The sequence below is a fragment of the Macrotis lagotis genome, chromosome 3 (assembly GCF_037893015.1).
Source record: "Macrotis lagotis isolate mMagLag1 chromosome 3, bilby.v1.9.chrom.fasta, whole genome shotgun sequence".
Taxonomy (NCBI): domain Eukaryota; kingdom Metazoa; phylum Chordata; class Mammalia; order Peramelemorphia; family Peramelidae; genus Macrotis; species Macrotis lagotis.
In genome coordinates this window covers 193,285,974-193,311,133 of record NC_133660.1, presented here as the reverse complement: position 1 = coordinate 193,311,133, position 25,160 = coordinate 193,285,974, and the positions used below count along the sequence as shown (strand labels likewise).

At 38.5% G+C, this 25,160-nt stretch overlaps 1 protein-coding gene and 1 non-coding gene across 9 annotated transcripts in view; one reads left to right on the top strand and one right to left on the bottom strand.

The window, feature by feature from the left end:
* RBPJ (recombination signal binding protein for immunoglobulin kappa J region) overlaps nt 1-25,160 on the top strand; it is a 220,490-nt gene that overhangs the window by 74,659 nt on the left and 120,671 nt on the right. Inside the window, exon 1 of one of the 8 annotated variants that reach the window (XM_074229669.1) lies at nt 23,819-23,890. The exons of 4 other annotated variants lie outside the window; for them this stretch is intronic. Coding sequence is in view for 2 of the 4 variants with exons in the window: in XM_074229665.1 (XP_074085766.1) it covers nt 23,871-23,890 (20 nt within the window). In the remaining 2 variants the exon portion in view is untranslated. Of the gene's footprint in view, nt 1-23,818; nt 23,891-24,514; nt 24,572-25,160 lie in introns of those variants that run through there. 3 more of the 8 variants (XM_074229665.1, XM_074229671.1, XM_074229666.1) reach the window with 3 other exon arrangements.
* Nucleotides 20,576-20,682, bottom strand: LOC141519837 (U6 spliceosomal RNA). Its single transcript, XR_012477467.1, has one exon. It is a non-coding gene; the product is annotated as a U6 spliceosomal RNA (small nuclear RNA).

Here is a 25,160-nt window from a genome sequence, read left to right as displayed (position 1 = left end):
GTTTTGTTATCCCCTAAATAAGGAATGTATTACTTTTTTTAAACTGGTAGTTCAATAAAAAGATAAAATCAATTCAAATTAGCAAGAATTATTAAAGCTGTTGGGTGCCAGATATTGTGCTAAGCACAAAGGGTAAAAAACAAAAAAAGAATAATCCCTGCTCTCAAAGAGCTTATAGTCTTAATTAGGGAGACAACATGCAAACAGTTGTATACCAACAAGACATCTAATGGATATTAGGCATCAATTCTATTTGTAAAACTAAGCAGCTAAACTACTAGACAAGACTAGTTAGTTTTCTTGGATGCAGAGGAAATATAATTGAGTCATGAAGACTATGTGAAAAGTGATTGTTGACATTACCTTGAATTAATAGTAAAAGAATTGCATGCCTCCTGCTCCCTGTCTTGTCTGATGCTGGTGACAAGACTCCTTTTAGATCCTAGGATTGCATATGCTAAGGAACAGCATTTACCATTTACCCTTGGATGTCAGAGCAATTTCTCTCATGATTAAGTTTAGGAATTAGGTGGGTCAGTAGCAATACATACAATCTTCCTTATTTTTCAGAAATTTGACTTCCAGTCTCATATGAAACTAAGAGACATAAGCAAAAGAACATTTTAACACTTAACCTTTTTTTTTAAAAAAAAAAAACTCACTACAGATTTTAGTAACAAATATATTTTGTTTGATTTTTTCATACTGATTCATTCTTTTGTTCCTGAACACCTACTGAAAAAGTGTCCCTTGTCTGTGACCTTATGATATACTGATTATTTTTGATGTCACAGACTTAATGGTTGGTTGTAAAGGCATTTTGTGGGGGGAGGGAGGAGGACTCTTTATTTTATCTCTATAAACTATTCATTGTTGAAAACCATATATAACCCAGAAACCTGTGGGTAGATCTGTGGTGTGAAAAGGGAACTTGATGCAAGTAGTCAGAGCAAGAGTTTCCACACTGAGGTGAATGTTTACATGACAACCACTGGAATCCTAGTTTGTATCTTAGTTTTTTCTTTCTCTGAAGATCACATTTAAAGTTTTGATTTCTTGTTCCTAAGTGTGGTGGAAATAACATTCTAGATTTCTTGAAGTGAAGAGTCATGGAAATAATACTTAAAAATTTCTCTAAGCAAACATGATAAAAGAACCATTAAATGAAGAGACTATATTTGGAAATAGAATTACTTGTTTTTGTTGAATTAAAGTCAAATGTCAGTGTTTGGGGATCTCTCTCTCTCTCTCTTTCCTCTGTCTCTCTGTCTCTCTCTTTCTCTGTCTCTCTGTCTCTCTGTCTCTCTCTCTCTCTCTCTCTCTCTCTCTCTCTCTCTCTCTCTCTCTCTCCCCAACTTCCCCTCTTCTCATTGCTTCAGGATCTTTGTAAACTCCTGGGCAGTTCTTCAAATTTCCTGATTTGGCAACTCTTGAACAACTCCCCAAGTCTCCCCATGCCCCCCACTTTTTCTTGAGTAAAACTTCCTGAATTAACATTGAAAGAAACTGTTGCCTCACCATCCCCATAGCTTAAGGTTTTAATTGTAAGTACACCACAGTAGTTCCCACTTTATAAACTACAAGTGACTTTTTCCAAACTTCCCTTTAAAAAGAAAACTGACAATCTCCATGATTGTGAGCTGATTCAGAGCCCACAGTCCTCTCTAAGCTGAGCCTGGCAGTCATTAAGTGTGAAGACCTTTCCAGCTTTTGATAGTCTGTCAGGAATCCAAGAACCAAAGCACCACAAATTTCCAGAACAATTTTTGAAATTTAGGAAAATGAAGGAGGAACAAGAAAATCATTCTGTTTTAAAACTTCATCCATATTATTGCTTGATAATTAATACCCTTCCTCTCCTTGGAAGAGATTAAGTATAAAGATGTAATTATTTAACTATCTATCATCTCTTATCTTACCAGCAGCCATATTCAGGTCACTGCCCTTTGCAGAATTATGCTGTAGGTCAAGTTTGTGTTTAGCATCTTTAGCCTTTGGTTTTTGAAACTTGTTTTGTGATTTTCCTCCTCAGTTTCTTTCCTTTAGTTCAGAAACTCATTGTATTTATGCTCCCTGCCCCCACCCCACCTATTATAAATTGCTCTGAAGGAAGGATGTGTAATTATATATATATATATATATATATATATATATATATATATATATATATATTAGAAGGAATCAGTTTAAGTCAATGCATTTACTTTTCCAAAGTGCACTTTCATTTTAAGCCTCATCCCTAATAATTAAATTTCCTCTCTATGCCATTCACATCTAGTTTAACACAGGCTTATTTCCTATAAGCAGAATTTGGAAAATCAGTGAACAAATTGAGAAGTAATTTTTTCATGCAAGAGTATAATTCTGGAGTCCCTGAAATCATTAGGTGAAGTCAGCATGCTATTTCAACTATGCAGCAGACCAATTTGGTTCTGACTATCCCTGGCTGGACATCATTAGAATTCTTAGGACTAGGATAAAAATCAAAAGTTTGCCTTCCTGAAAAAAAATTCAGGTAGTATATATATACAAGTAGGGGCAGCAAAATATAATGGATAGAACAGTGAATATGGAGCCCTGAAGACTTGGTTCCAAGTTCTGTCTTTGACACAAACTGTATGCATTATTCTGGGCAAGTCATTTAACCTCAGAGTGTTTTAGGTAACTCTTTAAGACTAAAAGTTGCAGTGAAGATTGCTCACCTTCAACCAAACAGGAAGTTTATCATTAGGAATTCTCTCTACTGATGAAATCACAGGTCTGGTCCCTAATCCAATCCTATAATATAGATGAGCACTATGTCTTCATTACTTCCCCTTAGTCTCACTGTTACCATTTTTTAAATTCAGATAAAACTAATTAAATTTGTAGTCAATTTTTTCTGTTGAATGTTTTGAATGTTGAATCCTCTTGGGAAAATAATCAAACCTTAAATCATGCAAGGTGTTTCAGACAAAGAAATGAACAAAGCTACAGAGGTATGGGGACACACCATATGCAAGTCCCTGTCTCCATACAAACTACCTTAGTTTTTCCTTAAAAAGTAGTAAGACTAATCTCAAATCTGGGTTGCTTTAATGGACCAAAGTTTCAGTTTGTTGACATCACTCCCTGATCACCCCAGTTCAGAATAGACATAGTTTCAGGGGCACCCTGATACTTGGCTGATGAATCAAGATAAGCAACTCAAGTAAAGGAGTTTCACTCAAAAGAATCAATTCAAGAGAGACTCAATACCTATTCTTGTTAAATATCCTTCAGTTTTGGTCAAATAAATATTTTTGTTAACTGGTGATGGGTTAAAAATTACCATTTAATTTTTTATGGAGATCCTTTATCCCCAAACCCATTCCAGTTGACTCTGACAAAGAAACTTCCTGGAAACTATAGGCTGAGGCTATGAAGTCCATTTTACCACCCAAATCCCCTCTGAATTTGCCAGCCAAGCAAAGGAGGCAAGGTCATTGTCTTCCACTCTCCTAGCCTACATTCTACCTTACTATGTATATCTGCCAGTAGCAAAAACAACCCTGATTTTTGTGCTGTATTTCAAATTTCAATAATCCCAGAGGTCCCCTACAGATTCATACTTCTAAGGTTCTACTTACAGTCCTGTTTGGAGTGATGTGGGAAAGCAGGTATAAATATAACTGAAACAAACGGAGATTAAGTGATTTGTCTAAGGTCAAACATCAAGTGAGGTCACTCTATGAAAATAACAAAGGCATTTGTAGCTCTATATTCAACCCACTTAATTATCATATTATTTCCCTACCCAGAAAAGCAATTAAATAAAAAAAAGGGTTTGACTATTTTTAAAATGAAAATAACTGGCAAGAAAGTATTCATTTTAAAATATCATGCTAAGAACTTAAATATGACAGACTGAAATGAAGACAAAAAAGACCAAGGTTACAAATGGGGACTATTTTATGGGCTATGGATGCAAAATGGTCTTGCTTAGTTAAGTGGGAAAAACATGCATAGGAGGAATACAAGGAATGTTAGGGTGAAAATGGCTTCCCTGAAATGATGTAGCAATACATATCAGTCCAAATTATGATCCACATTGGTTCAGCCAACTAGACTACTGATAATCTAGAGGGTTAACATAGGCAAATATGTTTATTCATTTTTCCTCTTAGCATGCCATATTATGCTATCTTTTTTGCACATTAAATTATCTTGATAATTAATACCTTTGCTAAAATTGTGAGATGAAATACCTAAAATCATTTACCAGGAGAGTGGCCAGGTCAAGTGACAGGAGAGATGAATCTTAGTTGTATCAGGGTGTCAAAAATATATACATAGAAGTTAAGTAATAATATGCTGAACATTCCTTACATTTAAGAAAAGAGACTCCATTACTAAATGGTGATGAAGTTTAAGGTAAGATTTAGTCCCTCTTTTTTTTTTCCCCAGAGGGAGGTTGTCTAACAATAAACAACTATTTTCTGTTTCCTTCTCTGTAGCAATATAATATAATATAATCATTATCTCCTCAATCCATAATCTTCTGTCTGAAGCTATTTCTTTTCCTAGATGGCATACTATATTGACTACAAGTCATTTAAACGTTCTGTTTTGGGGTTGGGACAGACTGAGACTTTTATTACTTATGTGTCCTTGGACAAATTATTTTCCCTCTCAGCCTCAGTTTTCTCTATTCTCTTATGTAAAACGAAGGGGTTGAGCTAAAATGGTATCTCTTTTTTTTTTTTTTTGCAAGGCAATGGGGTTAAGTGGCTTGCCCAAGGCCACACAGCTAGGTAATTAGTAAGTGTCTGAGGGCGGCTTTGAACTCAGTTACTCCTGACTCCAGGGCCAGTACTCTATCCACTGCGGCCACCTAGACACCCCGCTAAATTGTCTCTTAAAAAGCCCTTCCAGCTCTGAATATGGTGAAACTAAAGTTTGAAACAGTTTTTTTTCCTATCTACTTTAAAAAGGCTATACATTCATAATTAATGGGAAATTTTGAGAGTCCAACAAAGGGGGCAGCAACTTGGCTGTAAGTTCATAAAGTTCATTTCTGGTAGGATACAATCAATCAAATAATGGGCCAGAGGAGGGGAAGGGAATAAGCAGTTATATAGTGGATACAATCTCCCTGGCATGCTAAGAGCTTTTATAAATAGGATCTCATTTGATCCTCACAATTCTAAAAAATAGGTGCTATTATTATAGTTGAGGAAACTGAGGCAGTAAAGTCGAGTAACCTGCCCAGTTAGTGTCCAAAGTCACATTTGAACTCAGGACTTTGTGCATTCACATTCAATGCTTTATCTGCTGTGCCAATAGCTGTTTTAATACTTGTTTATAAAAATACCTACTGTGTGCAGATGCACTGCAATCTACTAGAAGCAAGTGAGATAGTTCTTGCCTTCAAGAAGCATACACCTACCTTGGATCAGAGGAAGGAAGCATGTTCACAGCCAAGTAAATTAAAAATAAATACAAAATAAGCCCAGAGTGCTTTCAAGGAGAAGGTACTAAAATTGGAAAAATCAGAAGTGGTCCAGGACCTAAGCTTAAAAAAGACCTAGGGAATTCCAGGGGAGAAAGGAGAACATTCCAGGCCAATAGAAGGAATGTAGTATCTGGGCAATAGCAAACTTGAGGGCAAAGATTTATAATCTGTCCTTGTATTCGCAGGGTCTAACACAATGTCTTATACCTCTTATGTGCTTTTAAAATGTATGGTGGATTTATGGTATCCATCTATGTATCAGAATTGACTAATCTGAGAGCTCCTGGTATCTAGTCCATGATACTCCCATCTCCTGATGCCATGTCTTTTCAATGGCTAATCCCATGCCTGGAAGATCCATCCTCTTTATTTCTGACTTCATGATACAACTCAAATTCCATCTTTTTTTTTTTAGGTTTTTGCAAGGCAATGAGGTTAAGTGGCTTTCCCAAGGTCATACAGCTAGGTAATTATTAAGTGTCTGAGGCCAAATTGGAACTCAGGTCCTCCTGACTCCAGGGTCGGTGTTCTATCCACTGTACCACCTAGCTGCCCCATAAATTCATTCCCTCTAAAATACCTACAATTCATATTGAATATATCTTATTTGTACATAATTGTTTTCATGTTGTCTGTCTGCCCAATTGAACCTGAGTTTCCTGAAGGCACAAGGGCAGGGAGTTATATTTTTTGCTTTTCTTTTTAACCCCAGAATCTGGCACAATGCCTATCGTATAATAGATATACAATAAACGCTTGTTGACTGGCTAACTCCATTTGGCCATCTGCTGCCTTTATGAACTGCATACCTGAATTGGTGTTTCTAGAACTTCTGCAGGCATTCTAAATAGCAGGGACAAGGAGTAGAGAAAGTCAGAGCTGTACGGAGGATCAGCTATAAAACACAAGAGCAAGTATTCTGTCCCAGTAGCAGAGATGACTGGACCTGTTCTCCTGGCACTGGGAAGAGATAGAGACTCTTAGCAGGAGGCAGGAAGTTGTCTTGTAGGTCTAGGTTATTCCTACATACAAGAAGAACTGATAATAAGCCTTCTTTCCCACAGGGAGGATTAAATCCTTGCTATTTGTGTTTTATAAATTATTTCTCCCTATGATTTCCATCCTGCTCCCTTCAATTGATTTCTTAAGCATCCATGTCAGTTTTACAGTTACTTTCTCAACATTCCTTTAAGTTATTACTTACCTAAAAAAATAAAATGTCTGCCTTTTTCTTGCTCAGGCTTCCTTGACTTAGTTTTTCAGGTCTATATCTCTTCAGTATTTCTGCCTTTTTCTCCTCCTGAACTCTACTGATTTTCTATTTCCTTACCCTTCATCATATGTTTTAAATTTTCATCTTGGACTTTTCAAATGAAGAGTACAATCTGCCAGGGGGTGATTCTCAGGAAGCTCAAAGTTCTCTAAACTAGGGCTTGTCAGAAAACAGATCCATTTTTTGAGGTGATAACAATCATGTTTTGGTTGTTGTTGTTATTGTTATTTTGCAGCAAAATCTGTAGCATGACCATGACATTTTTAATGTATTTTGCTCTACCCTGAGTAATTTTTTTACTTTAAAGTGGTAAGAATTGAATTTTAAAATCTATTTAGACATGGGGTAATGTTGCCATTTCTCTCAAAATCCTTCCCTTCCTTTCTGATCCCACTGCTACCACTATGATTAATCAACCAACAAGCATTTAAGTGCTTATTTTGTGCCAAATACTGTGCTAAAAGACCAAACTAAAATAGCATCTGCCTTCAAGAAGCCTCCATTCTAATGAGTGAGATCTTAAGTTCAAAAGTATGCACAAAATTTATGCCGCCTTTGTACAAAATTTATACAAAATAGAGAGAAGATAATGTTAGAGGTCAAGGCTTTAGCAGTTCATAGGGGGAAAACAGGAGACAATTAGGAAAAATCTCTAAGAGGCATTCCAGCAGGAAGGACCAGCATTGCAAACTTTCTTATTCATTGTCACATCCCTGTTAACTGAGTTTTCTTAGTCACACATATTCTTTTGGCTTCCCTACTTGGGGCTTTAGCTCACCCTTTTTCTTCAGGCCTTTAAAACTGCCTCATATTTCCTCCTCTCAAAACCTTGTCTATCCAAAGAGCACTGAACTTGAAGTCACCAGCCTGAGTTCTAAACTAAGATCTGCCAGCTGTATGACCCTGAGTAGGTCCCTTAAATTCTCTGGGTTTCAATTTCCTCATCTATAAAATGAGGGAGGATATCATTAGATGATGTCAAAGGGCCTTGCTAGGATTCCAAGGCCGGTCTCAAATGCTGCTTCATCCATAAAGCCCTTCCTCATCCCTCTAATCTGTAATGATATCCCCCTATATTGTTCATCTGTGCTTATAATTTCACTATGATATTTATTACACGTTGTCTTTTACCATAATTGTTTGGTTTTTTCCCCCTTTCCTGATTAAATATCTTCAGGATAAGAGAGAGAAGGCCTGGATAGATTTGGGAATATGAACTCCAAAGGAGTCAACATGAAAAAGCAACATGAAATAGCAGTCCAAAAAGCTATGTAATTTTTGAGAGCATTGAAAAGTATAGTGTCTAGGACTAGAGGGATGATTGTCCTGAAGTACTTTTGCCCCGATCAGAAAACATCTAGACTGGATTTGGTCCTCTGTGACACATTTTAGGAAAAGCATTTTAGGAAGAGTGTATATAGACACTGGCATATCAGGATAGATATGGAGTAATTTGGGATGCATGGACTAGAGAAGAAAAGATTTTAGAGAGGACCTGTTAGCTAACTTCATATATTTGAAGGACTGTATTATAGAAGATGTATTTTAGACTTATTTTGCTTGGCTTCCAAAGGAAGCCACATTAGGTGGAAACACAGGGGACAGGTTTGAAATTGCCATAAGGAAATCTTTCAAATTGAGCAATACAGAAACAAAATAGCCTTCTTTGGAATCTAGTAGATTCCTTATCATTAGAGGTTATTAAAATAAGACTTGCATAACTATTTAGTTACTGGTTAGACTAGATGGTCTCTGAGGTTCCTTTCAATTCTACAATTTTATAATTCTGTATTATCCCTCATACCACTCTGATATATGCATAAGGGCATGTATCTTAATACAATATATTTTAACCACTTAAATGTGTGTTGAACTGAATTTTAATACTGAATAAGGGCTCCAGGCTAGATGTTCTTAGTATGCATGGCTTTGGATCTCTAGTACCTAGGACAATCTCTTATACATATGTTGAATTTAATTAATTTAATTAGTTCTATTGCAATTTAACCCAGTCTAGACAATCTAAAATTTATGTTACTAAATTGGCACAAGGCAGGAACTTGAAATGCATTTCTACACAGAATTATCATTTTATTTTATTTTACTTATTTTTAGGTTTTGGTTTTTTTTTTTTGCAAGACAATGGGGTTAAGTGACTTGCCCAAGGCCACACAGCTAGGTAATTATTAAGTGTCTGAGGTCAGGTACTCCTGACTGCAGGTGCTCTATCCACCATGCCACCTAGCTGCCCCTAGAATTATCATTTTAAATGATGGTTAGTTCCCAGGCTAGTAGACAAAATTGTATTTAATCCATGTAACTAAATTATTTAGTACAAACAGAAGTTCCAAGGCTTGAATAATATAAAATGACTAGGCCTCCAATTTATTTGGGTTTTATGGTTTGTTTTAAAGATGACATTGATCCACAAGTTTAAAAATTCATTTTGATCCACACACTTAATCTAAAGCATGCAGCATTAATACATATCTATGAATGAAATATTAAATGAATTTGTTGATATCTTTTAATGAAAAGATTTCCATTTTAATGAAAATATTTCTGAGAGACATATTTAGGTTAAACAGATCATATTTACAGCAAGATTTGTCTTTTTGTATATTTAAAAGGTTTTTTAAAATCCAATCATTTAGGGGGTGGCTAGGTGGCGTAGTGGATAAAGCACCGGCCCTGGAGTCAGGAGTACCTGGTTTCAAATCCGGTCTGAGACACTTAATAATTACCTAGCTGTGTGGCTTTGGGCAAGCCACTTAACCCCATTTGCCTTACAAAAAACCTAAAAAAATCCAATCATTTAAATATCAGAGAATAAAATCCTAAATGAGGGAGAAATTAAGCAAAATGGAAAAGGTAAGCACAATGAAGCAGAAAAACAAGATCACACAAAGATTAACTTCATAAACACAATGTACAGAACAAGATAAAATATATTTTGTTAATTTTGCTTAGGCTATTTTTAGGTATGGGAAATGATTTTAGTCTATTTTATCAGAGATCCTTCATTATAGCTCCATATTTTTCAACAGAGTGACAATAGTTAGTTTAGTATCAGACTTTACCAAGGTGAGATCTCTAGTTCATCTTTTGCAACTCAAAAGATGGTTATGTTCTTTTCTTTGAGATATGACAGACTATTGTGCTGATTGTGTCAAAGAAAACATGTTAGCTTTCTTGTCTCTTCAAATATGTACAGCAGGATGCAGCCTTAGGGAAGGCATTGAGTTTGTATAGAACTGACGCGGACCTGGACAACTGCTCTGACCCCCAGCAGATGGTAATACAGGGACTCTGGTGATCTGGAACTAATAACATGGGCCATATCTTTTTGTTTTGAATCATCAGCCAGGCCTAATATTTCCCCCTGCTTTGCACCAACAGCTGTATATACAGACCAAGCAAGTAAAACCTTTAACTGTCATTTCAGAACACCTTCTATATTGTTAATTCAAGATTTCTCTACCATGAAACTCCAGTAATACTGCTCCAATTATTTCCAGAGAAGTGGAATGAAAGAATATGAGAGACAGAGAAAGACCAAGAGAGAAAGAAGGAGAAAAGAAAGGAGGAAGGGAGGCAGGAAGGAAAAGATGGAGGAAGGGAAGGACAGAAGAAGGGAGAGAAAAGAGAGAGAAGAAAGTAGAAAGGGAGCTGGACCTCATTCAATTACTGATTGAATGCTAGGATGATAAGATAGACCATAGATTTAGAGCTGGAAGAGATCTCAGAGGATATCTCATCTGATCCCCTCATTTTATAGACGAGGGAAATCTAACAAGTACCCGTTGTTCACCTATTCTTTTTTTTATAAAGAAAATCACAAATTTGGGGAGTTAGATAGGAAACATGACAAATTAACATTCTGCTATGGAATGTTAAAGGTTGGCCATATTTTCTGACAAGGCAGAAAGCCAAGTGACTTGCATGCCTTTGGGTAAAGCTGATATTTTTAATGTAGGCAGCATGTAATAGAGGATGGAGAATGATTGGGAATCAGCAAGACCTGGATTCTAGTTCTACCTCTGATATATATACTAATTATTTAGAACATGGTTAAGCCACCTCACCTTTTAGTATAAAAATCAGCCTTCTAAGATTAAAACTTAAGAAGGGTTCCCTACAATGAAGAAATCATAGATCTAGACTCCAAAATAACAACTTTAGTAACATAAATCACTATACAACTATTTTATTAAAAGAACCTCTGTATGATCCCACTATTTATCTTATTCTAAAAATTGTATCTTTTTTGGTGTTTTAGTTGTTGTTTGGGGGGGGGGGGTCTAAATCTATAATTTCTTCATTGTAAGAACTCCTCTGAAGTTTTAATCTTAGATGGTTGGCTTTTATGCTAAGAGGTGAGGTGGTTTAACCATGGTTCAAATAGCCAGAGTCTAGATTTTGACAATTCAAAATCCATCTCCATCCACTATGACCTGTTGCCTACATTAAAAATACTAGCTCTACCCAGAGGCATACATATCACAAGGAACTTTGCTGACTTTTTGCTGTTGTAAGAAAACATGCCCAATCTTCAACATTCCATAACAGCAAATTAATTTCATTACTTACTTATTTACTTAAATTATATCCTGTGGAATTTTTTTTATCTATTGTTCACAATGATAGCATATTTAGATTCTATGTTGGACAGCTAGTAGAAATTTGTTGATTTTCCTATTCTGCTTTATATGTAGGGTATGGAATTTTGTATATTAAAATGTAGTTAAAGATTATATTTTCTTCAAAAATTTTTTTATTCTTTTCTGATATCTTTTATTTTTATATCACCTTTATTTTTTGATATATTCTTCTCCCTATCCTTAACTAGTGAGTCATCCCTGTAATCATGATTTTTTGAAGAGTAGGGAAAAAACCAAAATTAACCCATCTTACAGTATTCAATATTCATAGTCCCTACCTCTATTAAGAAAAAAAGGAAGGTTCATTTTCTCTAATTCTTCTCTGGAGTTTAGCTAAGTTATAATAATTATATAATGTTAATTTTTCTTTTGTTGTTTTCCCTTTTACACTGTTAGAACAATTGCATGCTATTTTCTTGGCTTTCCTTGCTTTACTCTGCATCAGTTCATATTTTAAAATGGGACTATGAGAATACATAAAGGATCTGCAATTTTGGCAGCATGATCCAGAAGCAAGTCATGTACAATTTATCTACCTACAATTTGGATAAACCCTAAAGAATTGCCTGAGACACATAGAATTTAAGTGATTTCTCTGCAATCACACTGCTAATAAGTGTGTGAACACACACACACATACAAACACACATATATACATATACATATATGTATGCATGTGTGTATTTGTATATATACACACACATATCTAAGCAAATATATATATATATATATACATATATATGTATGTATATAAAAAACACCAAAATTTTCTGATAGTCTTATGAGGAGCAGTTCTTTAGGTAGTCTAAAGTTCTCCAATTTGACAAAGAAACCAATCAATAGTAAACCTCATTTAATGCTCACTGGAATCAGAAAAATTCTTGAAGTGACACCCATTGTGCCAAAATCAGAATAATTAGAGTTGAGCCTTTGAATGAGACAGAAGTGATCCCTTTCATTAATGGGGAATTTGTAGTTTTCTGAGTGGTTCTCCCTATGGTAAGGGGAATCCCCTCTGGCTTCATTTCCAGATTTTGATATTTTAAACTCAACAAGCTAAATATCTATATCCATTTAAATACCAATTAGTTATATAATGAAGGGGGTGGTAGCACGAGACTTGAAATCAGGAAACCTGGATTTTAAATCCAATGCTGCCACTTAAATTTCTACCCCCAAACAGCTCTGCACTTAAACTTTTCCCCAAAGTTCATCAAATATGATGTATTTATTAGATTTAAGTAAATAATTTAACAGAATTTCTCATGCTATCCCTGTAGACATAACAAAGAAATGTCTATTCAACAGTTGTAGATTCAAGACTGATTGAGTGACTGCAAACAAAAGAACAGTTAGTTATTACTGAATTGACATCTATTTGTAGGATAATCCCTAGGGAGTGTCCCAGGGATCTATCCTTGGTCCTAAACCATTTAACATTTTTATTAATGACTTATACTTTTGATCCTTACTCCCCCAATGAAGGAAAAAAATGCCTTGAAGAAGCATTGAGTTAAGAAACTCTTATTGGGAGACTGAAAGGCAAAGAGGGAACTTGTCATAGATTAATAAAAAGGATTTCACAATTATATTAATCTTTTGAATTGTTTAATGGACCTCTTACATCATAGCTCTTGGTTTTTATTCTGGTCAGTTATATAATCTCCATTAAATTTGTGAACATGGTAAATATAAACAAGAGTTTTGAAAATTTTCTTCATTAAAATGATTTGCCATGAATTTTACAACCATTTGAACATTAACAACTATTCTTCATCCATGAAGCTGTTCTTGGTGTTTAGTACTCCCCCCCCCAATAAATAACGGACTCTAAGGAGATTGCTCTGCCTCCTTGAATTTTCATTTTTTAAAATATTCTATTTATTCTTAGAAAAAGTTAAATTATTTGCCTTCACAATATATTTTTTACAACTAAGTTGCTTTTCAGGAATTCTAAAATGAATTTAGTCCTTTCTGCCATTACTAATAGAGGATTATTTATGCATACTGACTATCAAGGGTTAATTTACATCAAAGCTACTATGTGATTTAACAGACAAATTGAAGTGAAACATTATGTGGTGATTGACTTATGTAGAACCCAATTTGGAAATTTCTACCCCTTTCCAAAAGGCACACATGTAAAACACAAAGCCTTCACTCAAATGTTTTATTAATGACTAATGGAATTCCACTCCTACATCCTACTACCATTTCACTTGGCCTGCTTAAGCTTTGCCACAGGGAGGCTCTGACCAAAATTTTGAGTCACTATTTCTCATCCATTCACACAATCTTTTAGTAATTTATTCAAAATATAAATTTTAGATTACAAGATAATCAGCCTTAGATTTATTACTTGAAAATTTGATTTTAGCAAATACAGGGAAAAGTAAATTTTGGCAAGTTGTTTGACATATTGTATATGGGTTGACTTAAAGTTGAGTGAATAGTACAATAGAATGGAAAGAAATTCTAGAATGAATAGAAAAAAATAAATGGAAATCAATCAATTCACAAGCATTTATTAAGTACCTACATGAACCAGGCACTGTTCTAAGAACTAGGGGTATATAGAAAAAATGAAAAACAGCTCTTGCTCAAGAGCTTCTATTAGCAGCTGAATGAATTGGGAAAGGCTCTTAAAGAAGATGGAGCTTGAGATGGTATTGAAGGAAACCAGGAATTCTAAGAAGTGAATGGCGAAAAGTATAAGAAAAGGATGGTAGAAGGAATAGTATACGGGCCAACATGGTTGGACTGGGTGGAGAGGAGTAAAATGGAAAAAGATTGGAAAAGGTAGGAAGGGACCAGGTTGTAAAAAGCTTTAAATGACTAACAGAAGAGTTTCTATTTGCTCCTAGGAGTACTATGGAGCCATTGAAGTTTATTGAGAAGGAAGAAGTGGCATGCTCAGATCCAAGCTTTAGGAAAATCATTCTGGCAGTTTTGGGGGGAAAGCCTGGAGTGAGATGATTTGAGGCAGGACATCAATCAGGTTATTGACATTAGTCCAGGGTATAGTCCATACTTTAGATCTTATCCCTGTAGGCCTTTTCACTTAGGGCTGTGTGAGTCGGGAAAAGGGAAATCGATGGTAAAGCTGTTGGGAAGGTAGAAATATGTGTCAACTGAGGTGATTGAGAATGAGGAATGGAGGATAATACTGAGGTTGTGAACCTTAACACTCTGACATAGGCAATTTTGGAAGAAGGGTAGATTTCGGGTGGGTGGGTAAGATGAATTCAATTTTGTACATCTTGGGTTGAGATGACTATGGAACTTTGAAATGGTTGATAGTTTATGATATGAGACAGGAACATCAAGTCCATGACTGATATATAAACTTTAAATGGAACTGAAAGAAGGAAGATGGTGCTGAATTTTTTATATTATTAGAAGCAGCATCACTACTGAATGAAACTGATAATTTGTCTAGACCAGGATTCTGAATTCCTCAGATACCAAAGTTAGTATGGATCTTTTTAACTTCTATTCTGGAATTTCATAACTTCAAACTCTGAAAAAGAAAGTATTTCTGAGATCATGCCAATTACTAGGGAGACTTCTCACTTATAAACTAGAAACAGCCACTTCCATTTTTCCTAGGGTACTTGTAACTGAAAGATGGTACACTTAGTAATACTTTCAGGCTCTCATATGAAATACCCTTTAGTCAGTCTTAATAATTAAAAGAGTAAAATCATGATATAGATAATTATCAAGTGTTAACTTGAAGGATGTTTGGAATAGCAAATTCTCAAAAATGAAAATAACTAAATAGTATTATTTAGTTAAGAATACAAGAATATACAAATATCTAGGTTAATTTGAAACTCTAGCCACATTTTGAGGGAGTTATCACTAGAACTAGGAAGAATTCCTGGTCCCAGCAGAACAAAACTGGAAAAGAAGGAGCTTCTTTCTTTCTTCCTTAAAGAAAGTTCCTCCCTCACTTCTAAATCAGCAGTTTCTCCAAAATAATCACTTTTCTTTTGCTGCTCTTCTACCTAAGCCTTACTAACCTCTTAGGTAATACAGATATGTTCTAAGATTCATTGTCTTCTCTAGATAGACAATGAATCTGTCTTCACAATCATTAAGCTTCAATATTCCCTGCCCCTGTAGGGGCTGGTTGAAATAGGTGTTCTTAACCCATGGTGATTTTCGGGAAAGGAGTTATTACTGGTACATAAAATATTAAATTAGAGCTACTAGCTAAAGATTTATTTTTCATGCCACTTCTTCCACCAACCTTTTAGTGAAATATAAAAAGTATATAATTATTTTATTTTCTCCCCTCAACCAACTACTTTTTATTTGAATCTACTGATGGATATTTTAAAGTAATGTGATTTTAAATTATAGTTTGGAGAAAATGACTAATTATTATGAAGTTTCTGGTGACATGTCTGAAAAATTACTGAATTGTTCCAGTTTTAATTTCTATAATACCTTTATCACTTGTAGTGAAATTAATGAAGGAAAATAAGCTGAAGAAGTGTCATATGATAAACTCATTCCCTCGTTTTATATCTTAAAGTTTTTAAGATAAATTTGATCTTGAGGCAAATACCTTGAAGTGGTAGAGTTTCTCTTTATATTTACAATCTTTTTTAAGAGTGTAATTTAAGAAGATAAATTATGCTAATGATGAACCATTTGTTTTGAATTTTTAATTACTGATCAAAAATAAAAGTTTAAGAATTATTTTATGCTAAAAATATGAATTTACAAATCTGATTAAATTGTGGGGTATTTGCTTTTAGGAGACTTGTTCACTTTAGAAATCATAACCACAAGATTCTTTAAAATAATGAGGCTTCCTATAACTTTTATATACAACTTATCCGTAACAAATATATTGTCAAAGCAATTTACCCTGTTACATACTGTATTTCAGAAGTTATCTTACAGGAAGTTTTATTTGCTTTTCAAAAAGTATTTTTCCTTTTCTGAGAGTCTATACTTTACTGTCTATTTTGGAAACTTGGAAAGTACTATGAAGTATAAATATAACTATGCTAGTTAAAAATAAATGTTTACTACTTGTTGGTAAAGGAAAATATTATGTACTTTAGGTAAATCTATATGATGAAAATCAGGTTTACATTTCATAAGAATAGTTCTGAAGAACTTGAGAATTAGAGAAAAAAGCCAAGTTCTTTCCTCTGATGATAGTTTATAACTCTCCCTGAAGTCAACAGCAGTTCTGAGGGAAGTATTTGGGCCAAAGTGTTTGGAAAGCTTGAATAAAAAAATGATGAAGCATGCATAAATGTGAAAATCTTTCCAAAGGACTTAGATTTCAGGTTTATATTTAAGAACTTAAGAAATTTCTTTTTGTCTTCAGGATACTCATACAACACCTAAAAATGATTTGGTCAGCTTTGTAAAGAGTGCTAATCATAGTAACAGATATGTAACTGCCTAAAACTGTAGCTACTGTATATATTACAAATTAGTAATTAAAAAGTCATTCTGATGCCTAAAACAGTGCCTTCCACATAGAAGACACTCAGTGACCATTAAGTGATTTACATTTTGAAACTAGTAGAAAGCTAAAATCTTCCATTTTTCTTAAAGTAGTTGTGCTGACAGGCGGAACATGTATTAATACTATCAGTTTTTCATATGACATGCCCTTTAGTCAGTTTTAATAATTAAGAGTAAAATCACAATATAGATTAGAACAAAAATTTCTCCTCTATATACAGATGCTTAAAACAGCACAGAGAATTATCTAACTACTGTGTTCTCTGAAAGTAAACTGATAAAAATCATTAATGCCTAAGATTAATGGCAATACAGGTCAACCTAATTCTTAAATTTCAATAACTTCAACAAATATTTGTTGTTTCTGTTATGCTCAAGGCATTAGGTTCAAAGGGTATGGGGATGAATGGTACAGAAAGCTTTGAATTAAAAATCAAAAGTAACCAAAATGTCGAATGTTGGACTACATACTACAAAAATGTAAACTTAAAGAAATCATTTTTTAAGTATTCTCTACATTGCAGAATATTCTGTGCCTTCAGTTTTATGAATTAGGTTTTTTAAAAATCATTTATTGAAATGATAATATTGCATAGTCTTGGTTTTGAGTGGGCTATAAAATGACTCTCCCAGTTCCTAGCACAGTACACTACACTGAATACTTAAATGAATGTTTGTTGAACTGAACTGAATCAGGATAGGGCTTTATTTTCTTCTAATTTTCTAAATTAGCCAAAGTAATGGAAAATTGCTACAATTGTAAATACTTTCTCCACCAAATGGTCACTGGCATTAACTGCATTTATTCTGAGGACTTTAACCTTTCCACAACTCCTCCTACCACCCAATATGGTCCCACGAATCTTAAGGCTAAACAAATTCAACATCTGTGCCTTGACAGTGCTTGGTACATAATAGGTATTAGAGAACTCTATTCTGAATCTAAATAAATTCCCATTACTCATACAATTCTGGAAAAAATTAAATAAAATTTTAAAAGGAGAGGCACATTTTTTTCTGATTGAGACTGACAGCTTAATTCCATTTGATGATATTCCTTATTTCCTTTAGTCTCTAAACTAATTGTCTATAATCAAAATTTTAAGTACCTTAAGAAGTCCCAGATCCTTGATGGATAATTTGAGGAATTAAATCACTTTTTTTTTTTGGTCCTCCAAAGATTTTTTAATTAACATTGGTTAAATGTATTGATATTACATATATAATAATAAAAAAAAAGTCTGTCCCCCTTCATTCTTTTAGAAGACCAAGACATCAGGGAAGTGATGCCATGAAAAGCAGATGAGTTTGGATCTGAGTGAGGGGGCACTATGCTAAGTCACCAGTCTATCTCCTCCAGAGCCACCTGTTCAATGCTCAGTGGCCATCAGCTAGATGGTGAAGTGGATAGAGCACTGGCCTGGGAATCAGGAGGATGGCAGCTCAAATCCAGTCTCTGACACTTACTGTGTGACCTTAGGCAAGTTACTTAACCCTGATCTTTTAATTCATTCAAGGCTAAATCTCATCCAGTAGGCACTCTTCTGACTTTACTGACTCTCCCAGAAGTAGTTAAGGAAAACCTGATCCTCTTTTAGATACCTCTTCATTTTAATCTCTCTTCTGTTACTTTCTCATCTATGGGTTGGATCATATTATTTCTAAAGTCTCTTTTAATACTACTATACTATAAAACTGGTAGTATATTAAGGGGGAAAAAACAAGAAAGTTTATGGAGAAAAAACTAATCACTTCATTTTTTAAAAATCAACAACATAGGTTGATATGATCATTCTTAGGTGAATACTTATAATGCAAATAGTGCAATGAGACACAAAGACTGGATTATTTATTTGAAAGCATTTAGCCATTTGGTCAACAGGGGTTTATTAAGCACCATGTATAAAACATTCTGATAGATACTAGAGATATAAAAGACTTGTCTTCAGGATACTCATATTCTGATGGAGCAGACAACATACAATTAACTTATAAACAAGATTATACAGGGGTAAATTGAAGGCAATCTCAGAAGGAAGGCATTAGAAATGTGGAATCCCAGGAAAGGCCTCATGCAGAAGGTTGTTGCTGAGATGAGTCTTGAAGGAAGCTGGGAAGTTGGAGATAAATTTGAAGCTAGACAGTAACTTAGGCGTGGAGGAACAACAGCCAATGAAAAAGTATGGAATCGAGTAAGAATGGCATGTGTAAAGAATAACAAGAAGGATGGATTATACAGTATATGGAGGGGAAGAAAGTGAAAGAAGACTAGAAAGGAAGGGAATACTAGAGTTTTAGAAAGGAATACTAGATTAGAAAGCACTTGAAAAACCAAATGGGTGATTTTATATTTGATCCTAGAGGCCATAGAGGCTAGGAAGAATACTTTGGTAAATGAATGAGGATGGCCTGGAATGAGGAGAGACTCCTGGTGGGAGACCAACATGAGGCTACTGCAATATTCCAAGGAGTAAGGATATAGAAGGGTGGTAGTTGCATATGTGAGTGGAGAGACAAGAATGATTGCAAACATAAAAATGATTTAATGACAGAATGGAAATGTGAGGTGGGTGTGAGCCAGGAGCCAAAGATAACATGTGCACTGTAGTACCCTCAATAGGAATGGGGAAATTCAGAGGAGGTAAGGTTTTCTGGGGGGAAGGATGACAAGTTGTTTTGGACTTGTTAACTTTAAGATACCTATGGAATATATAGTTCTGACCTCTGGAGTCAAGTAGAGCAACTCTTATCCTTTTACTATGACAGCTCTTCAAATACTAAGACAACTAGATAGCTACTATCTTTCTTCCCTTTCTCAATGAAAACTAAAGAAGAAAAAACTTGGTGAGGAGGCCAAGGGAAATGTCACTTGAAGTACTAAGTTTGCTTTGCTTAGCCACAGAGGTCAGGACCAGGAGTAATGGATAAAAGCTTGCAAAGAGGTAATTTTAGGTTTCCATCAAGGAAAAACTTTGTAACATTTATCTACAAGTGGAATGTATTGCCTCACAAGGTTGTAGGTTCTCTCCCTCTACAGGTCTTCAAGCAAAACTGGATAACCACTTGACTAAGATGAGTTAAACTAGATGTCTTCTTGTGTCTCTTCCAACTGTCAATTTGTAATTCAATTTGGTTGGCATTTAGTGTATGTGACAAGGGAGTGATATGAGATGGGAAGGAAAATTGAAGTTGCATTGTATAGGGCTTTCAATGTCAGACTAAAAAGTCTAATCTTTTTTTCAGTTGGTGATAGAAAGCCATTTAAGGTATTTCTAGATTAGAAATGTATAGGATGAGAGGGGAAAGAGTCTAAGTAGAGAAATCTTTTAGGGAGTTAGCTGTAAGATGTTGATGTTGTTTGTCCTTCATTCTCCAAGAAGACCATGGGAACTGTCAGATAAGAAGGTACCAGAGCCTAAGCTCAGGAAGTGGAAAAAAAAGAATAAAAATGTTTATTCTAATTAAAAACTATTCTGATATATACATATACTTTTGCTTCTTTCCACTGTTGTGTATTAGCTTTTTGTTTTGTTTTTTGCAAGGCAATGGGGTTAAGTAGCTTGCCTGAGGCCACACAGTTAGGTCTTTATTAAGTGTCTGAGTCTGGATTTGAACTCAGGTACTCTTGACTCCAGGGCTGGTGCTCTATCCACTGTGCCACCTAGCTGCCCCAAAATTATGGAAGGCTTCACAAATTTGCATGTCATTCTTGTGAAAGGTCTATGCTAATCTTCTTTGTATCATTCCAATTTTAGTATATGTGCTGCCAAAGTGAGCACCTAACCTGAGTTCTTAAGAAGCATGGTGGCTATATGTAGAGACCTTTATGGGCTTGGAATTAGGAAATTAGTATTTGAATCCTAGGTTGTATAAGAGTACCCAAGTTCCTTAACCTAAATTCCCATTAGTAAAATAAAGTTAACATTTATATTGTGTACTTCAAAGTTGTTTCAAGAAATGCACTTTGATAATTTTAAATGTCAATCGCTACTGCCAAATTTATAACAATTATGAAATGAGGTCATTTGATGTAGAAAAGAAATTTCTTTGACCACATTATAAGTAGGAAAAGCAAGGAATAATAAATAGCTAGTTGTGAAGGACTGGAAAACAAAACCCCCAAAACGGTATGATTTTTCACAAATTGGGAGGGGGGAAAACAAAGCAAGACAAAAAAATGATAATTCATTAAATCAAAAAGATAGAATGAATGTCACTTGAAGTACTAAGTTTGCTGTGCTTAGCCAGAGGTCAGGACCAGGAGTAATGGATTAAAAATTCAAAAGAAAGGTCAGTCCCAGTGTTCAAAAAGCTTCCATTTTTGGAGGCAATAATGCTTGTCATATGGTAGGCACTATCACAAGTGCTGTGGTGTTCATTCGGGGGGGGGTCATATAGGGGCATACCCTAAGATTTTGGGGGGTGTTTTGTAGATGGGGTTAAGTGGCTTGCCCAAGGGCACACAGCTAGGGAATGATTAAGCGTCTGAGGCTGGATTTGAACCCAAGGTACTCCTGACTCCAAGGCTTTATCCACTGTGCCACCCAAGATTTGATGCCAGTCCAGAAAGGGGGAAGCAGGTGAGAGATGCCTTGGGGGGGTGCTGTGAAGCACGGCTGGGGGTGGGGGTAAGAGGGTCTTTCTCAGAGTGTCGCCCATGTTATCCGAGGGGATCCAAGACTCAAGGCAAAGGTTAGACCGGTCTACGGCGGGTGTGAAAGGAGGCGTGAGGAAGGGGTGAAGGCAGCAGAGGGGGGCTGGGCGCCGTGGGTCCGTGTAGACGGCCTGGTGCCGGATTTTCGGGTCCGCCGGCGTCCTTGGCAGTCCTGGGTCATGGAGAAGCTGGCAGCGCGGTGAGGAGCGCAGGCCGGGCCGGGCTCTGGGGTTCGGAAGGCCGCACGAGGGGCGCCGCCCTCTCCGCTCCTGCCTCGGTGGCTGGCACGGGCGGGGGCAGGGCCGCTCGGAGGCGGCGGGCGAGGGAGCGGGCCCCGGGCCGCTGAGTCAAAGCCGGAGCGGGGCGGCCCCTGCAGGAAAGTACCCCCCGACCCGAAACCGCTCCCCGGGCCCCGAAGGGCGCCGTTCTGCCTCCCTTCCTCCGCTCTCGGGGGTCTCAGGGAAGGTCAAGGTCGGCCTCCACTCAGAACCGGCGCGGCTCTAAGGGCGCCCGGCGGCCGGCCGAGGGGGGGGAGGGAGCGCGAGGGCCCCGGCGCCGCTCAGCCTCGCGAGATCTGCGGCGGCCGCCGCGGCGGCTCTCGCGAGGCTTGGGAAAGTTCCCACGGCCCTGTTGTGTCTGAAGGCGCCGGGGCGGGGGGAGGGGGGAGAGGCGATGTGCTAGACGGGGCCGCCGCGCTCACCGAGGCGGCTTCGGCGGGCGAGCATGCGCAGAAGGCCGCCCGCACATGCTCCCTCGCTCCTCCAGCGCCCGGAGGTTTCGGTGGGAAAAAAAAGGAGTTTTCCGGGTTGGAGGAGCCCACGCCGGCGCCCTTTTCTGGGCTCTGGAGACCGAGCCGCGAACGTTGCCGCATGCGGGCTTCACACCCCGGCTGCGAGGGCATCGGATTTCTCGGCCATCGTTCCCCTCCACCAAGTCCCTCCGAGAGGGTGTCCCCCAAATCTCAGTGCCGTCTTGAGCTATTATTAATAGCTTTAATAATAATAAAATCTTAGGTTTCTAAGCTATTATTAATAGCTTTAATAATAATAAAATCTTAGGTTTCTAAGCTATTATTAATAGCTTTAATTATAAAATCTTAGGTTTTCAAGCTAAGTTTTTTAAATTTTTTATTATTTTTTATTAAGTTTTAATGATAAAATCTTGGTGAGGTTTTTGAGCTATTATTGAAGCTTAATTTCAAATCGCACAAAGACTTTGGGGGTCATTCTGTGCAGCGACAATAGCATTTTTTTAAGGTTAAGTGGCCGCGCAGCTGGGTCATTATTAGGAGTCTGAGGCTGCACTGGAGCTCAGGTCCTCCTAGTGACATTCTTTTTAGTATTTTTTCTTTACGTTTTTTTTTGCACAATGATCCATTCCTAAATTAGGGGATATTGGGGTTTTTTTTTTTTGGTTTTTGCAATGCAATGGGGTTAAGCGGCCGTGCAGCTAGGTCATTATTAAGTGTCTGAGGCTGCATTGGAGCTCAGGTCCTCCTAGTGACATTGTTTTTATTATTTTTTTCTTTAAGTTTTTTGCACAATGATCCATTCCTAAATTAGGGGATATTGGGGGGTTTTTTAGGTTTTTGCAAGGCAATGGGGTTAAGCGGCCGTGCAGCTAGGTCATTATTGTCTGAGGCTGCATTGGAGCTCAGGTCCTCCTAGTGACATTGTTTTTATTATTTTTTTCTTTAAGTTTTTTTTGCACAATGATCCATTCCTAAATTAGGGGATATTGGGTTTTTTTTAGTTTTTTTGCAAGGCAATGGGGTTAAGCGGCTTGGCCGAGGCCGCGCAGCTGGGTCAGCAAGTGCCTGAGGCTCCATCGGAGCTCAGGGCCCCCAGACTGCGCCGTGCCTAGCATTCAGGTTCTAACAGAGGAGACGCTCGGGGCCAAGCTGAGGCCTGGGTCAGGAGGGCACATCCCCCGCCGGGCTCCCCCGGAGCGAGGGGCTTCCTCCCCCGGAGGACGGCCTGGAATTTTCCCCGGGGCCGGGGGGGCTTCTCCGTCGGGCGGCCGGCCTCGGGGATGCCCCGGCTCCCCGCTCATCTCCCGGGGAGGTGTCGCGGCGGCGGCGGCGGCGGGCGCGCATGCTCCGTGGCCGCGGGTGGGTTTCCAGCGTGCGCCGCGGGATCCTGCTCCGGGGGCGGCGCTGCGCCGGGTGGGGGGGGCCTCGCTGTCCTCGGCCGATGGCACGGGGGGGGCCACCGAGAGAGGGGGTGGAGAGACCGGCGGCGGCGGCGGCGGCGGCGGCGGCGGCCGCGGCGGGGATCTCGCGAGGGTTAGAGTTTTGGCGAGAGTTTGTGGAAGATGGCGCCTGTTGTGACAGGGTAAGTCCGGGGACTCGGAGCCGGGGGGCCGGGGAGGGCGAAAGTTGCCGGCGGCCGCGGCCGGGCCGAGGGGCGGCCGGGCCCGGGGGTCCCCGCGCGGCGCGGCGCCCCGGGCGCGCCTCCGTGCGGCCGCGCGCCGCCCCGGGACTGTCGCCCCGGCGCCCGTGTGTGTCGGGGTCCGTGCGCGCGCGCGTGTGCGTGGAAGCGAGCGTGAGCGTGGGCGCCCGCCGGCCCGCACCTGCCCCCGGCCCCGGCCCCCGCGCGGGCCTGCGGGGCGCGGGGGGCGCGGGGCGCCCGGGGCCCCCGCGGCCCCCGCCGGCCGCTTTGTCTCGGCGGTGCCCGCCGCCCGCTCTTTGTCTGGCCGCCTCCGCGCCCCCCGCGCCCCCCGCCCCCCGGCTTTGTCTCCCGGGCCGGGCATCGGCTCTCCCCTCCCCCGCCACCTGAGCCGCTCCCGGGGCGCATTGTCTCGGGCTCCGGGGGCCGGGGGCGCCGGGGGCGCCGGGGGCCCCGCCGCCCTCCCCCACCCCGCTACCTGCCGGGGCCGGAGCCCGGCTTTGTGCTGGCGGGGCTGCGGAGGTCCCCGGCGGAAAGTGACATTGTTACATTTTCTCCTGCACTTACCAGCTCGGTGTTTTGAGGCAAAAAAAGGGAAACACCGCTGATGAGGAATGGACCGTATAGGTTTGTGCAATTATTTTTTTTTTCCTTGCTTAAACTTTAAATAACTTTAAGACCGTGTATATTTGCTGCCAGTCCTGTCAGACCCCAAACTCCGACAGGCTTGTCTTAAAAACTTAAAAAAAAAACCCGATTCATGGTGCATTCATTTCAGATTCATGATAAGATACAATGAATCAAATAATGATAAGTAATTCTTACAAAGTTACTTTAAACACCACTTCCAGTAAGTTATTTATAATACTGGGGATTTAGGTTGTTTCAAAGTTAGTCTCCAACTGATGTCATGCATTTTGCCAGCTGTAGCATAAAGGTAGTTGCAGCTTGATCGATAAGGACCAAGTTAGGAGCATTGACCTGGATTTGATGATCGCTTTATCATATAGTTGGCTGACTTTGGAAGATGAAGTATCATTTCATCATGGAAAGGTTCCCTTTTTTCTAATTTGTGAAAAGCGCATATACATCAATCTGATCATTTTAAGGGATCAAGAACATGGTATGTTTACCGATCTACCACATGGCATTGTTTATTTAAAATGGGCTCTTTATTTGCGATGATTATAGGGACGTTTCTAATTGATGGAGAAAT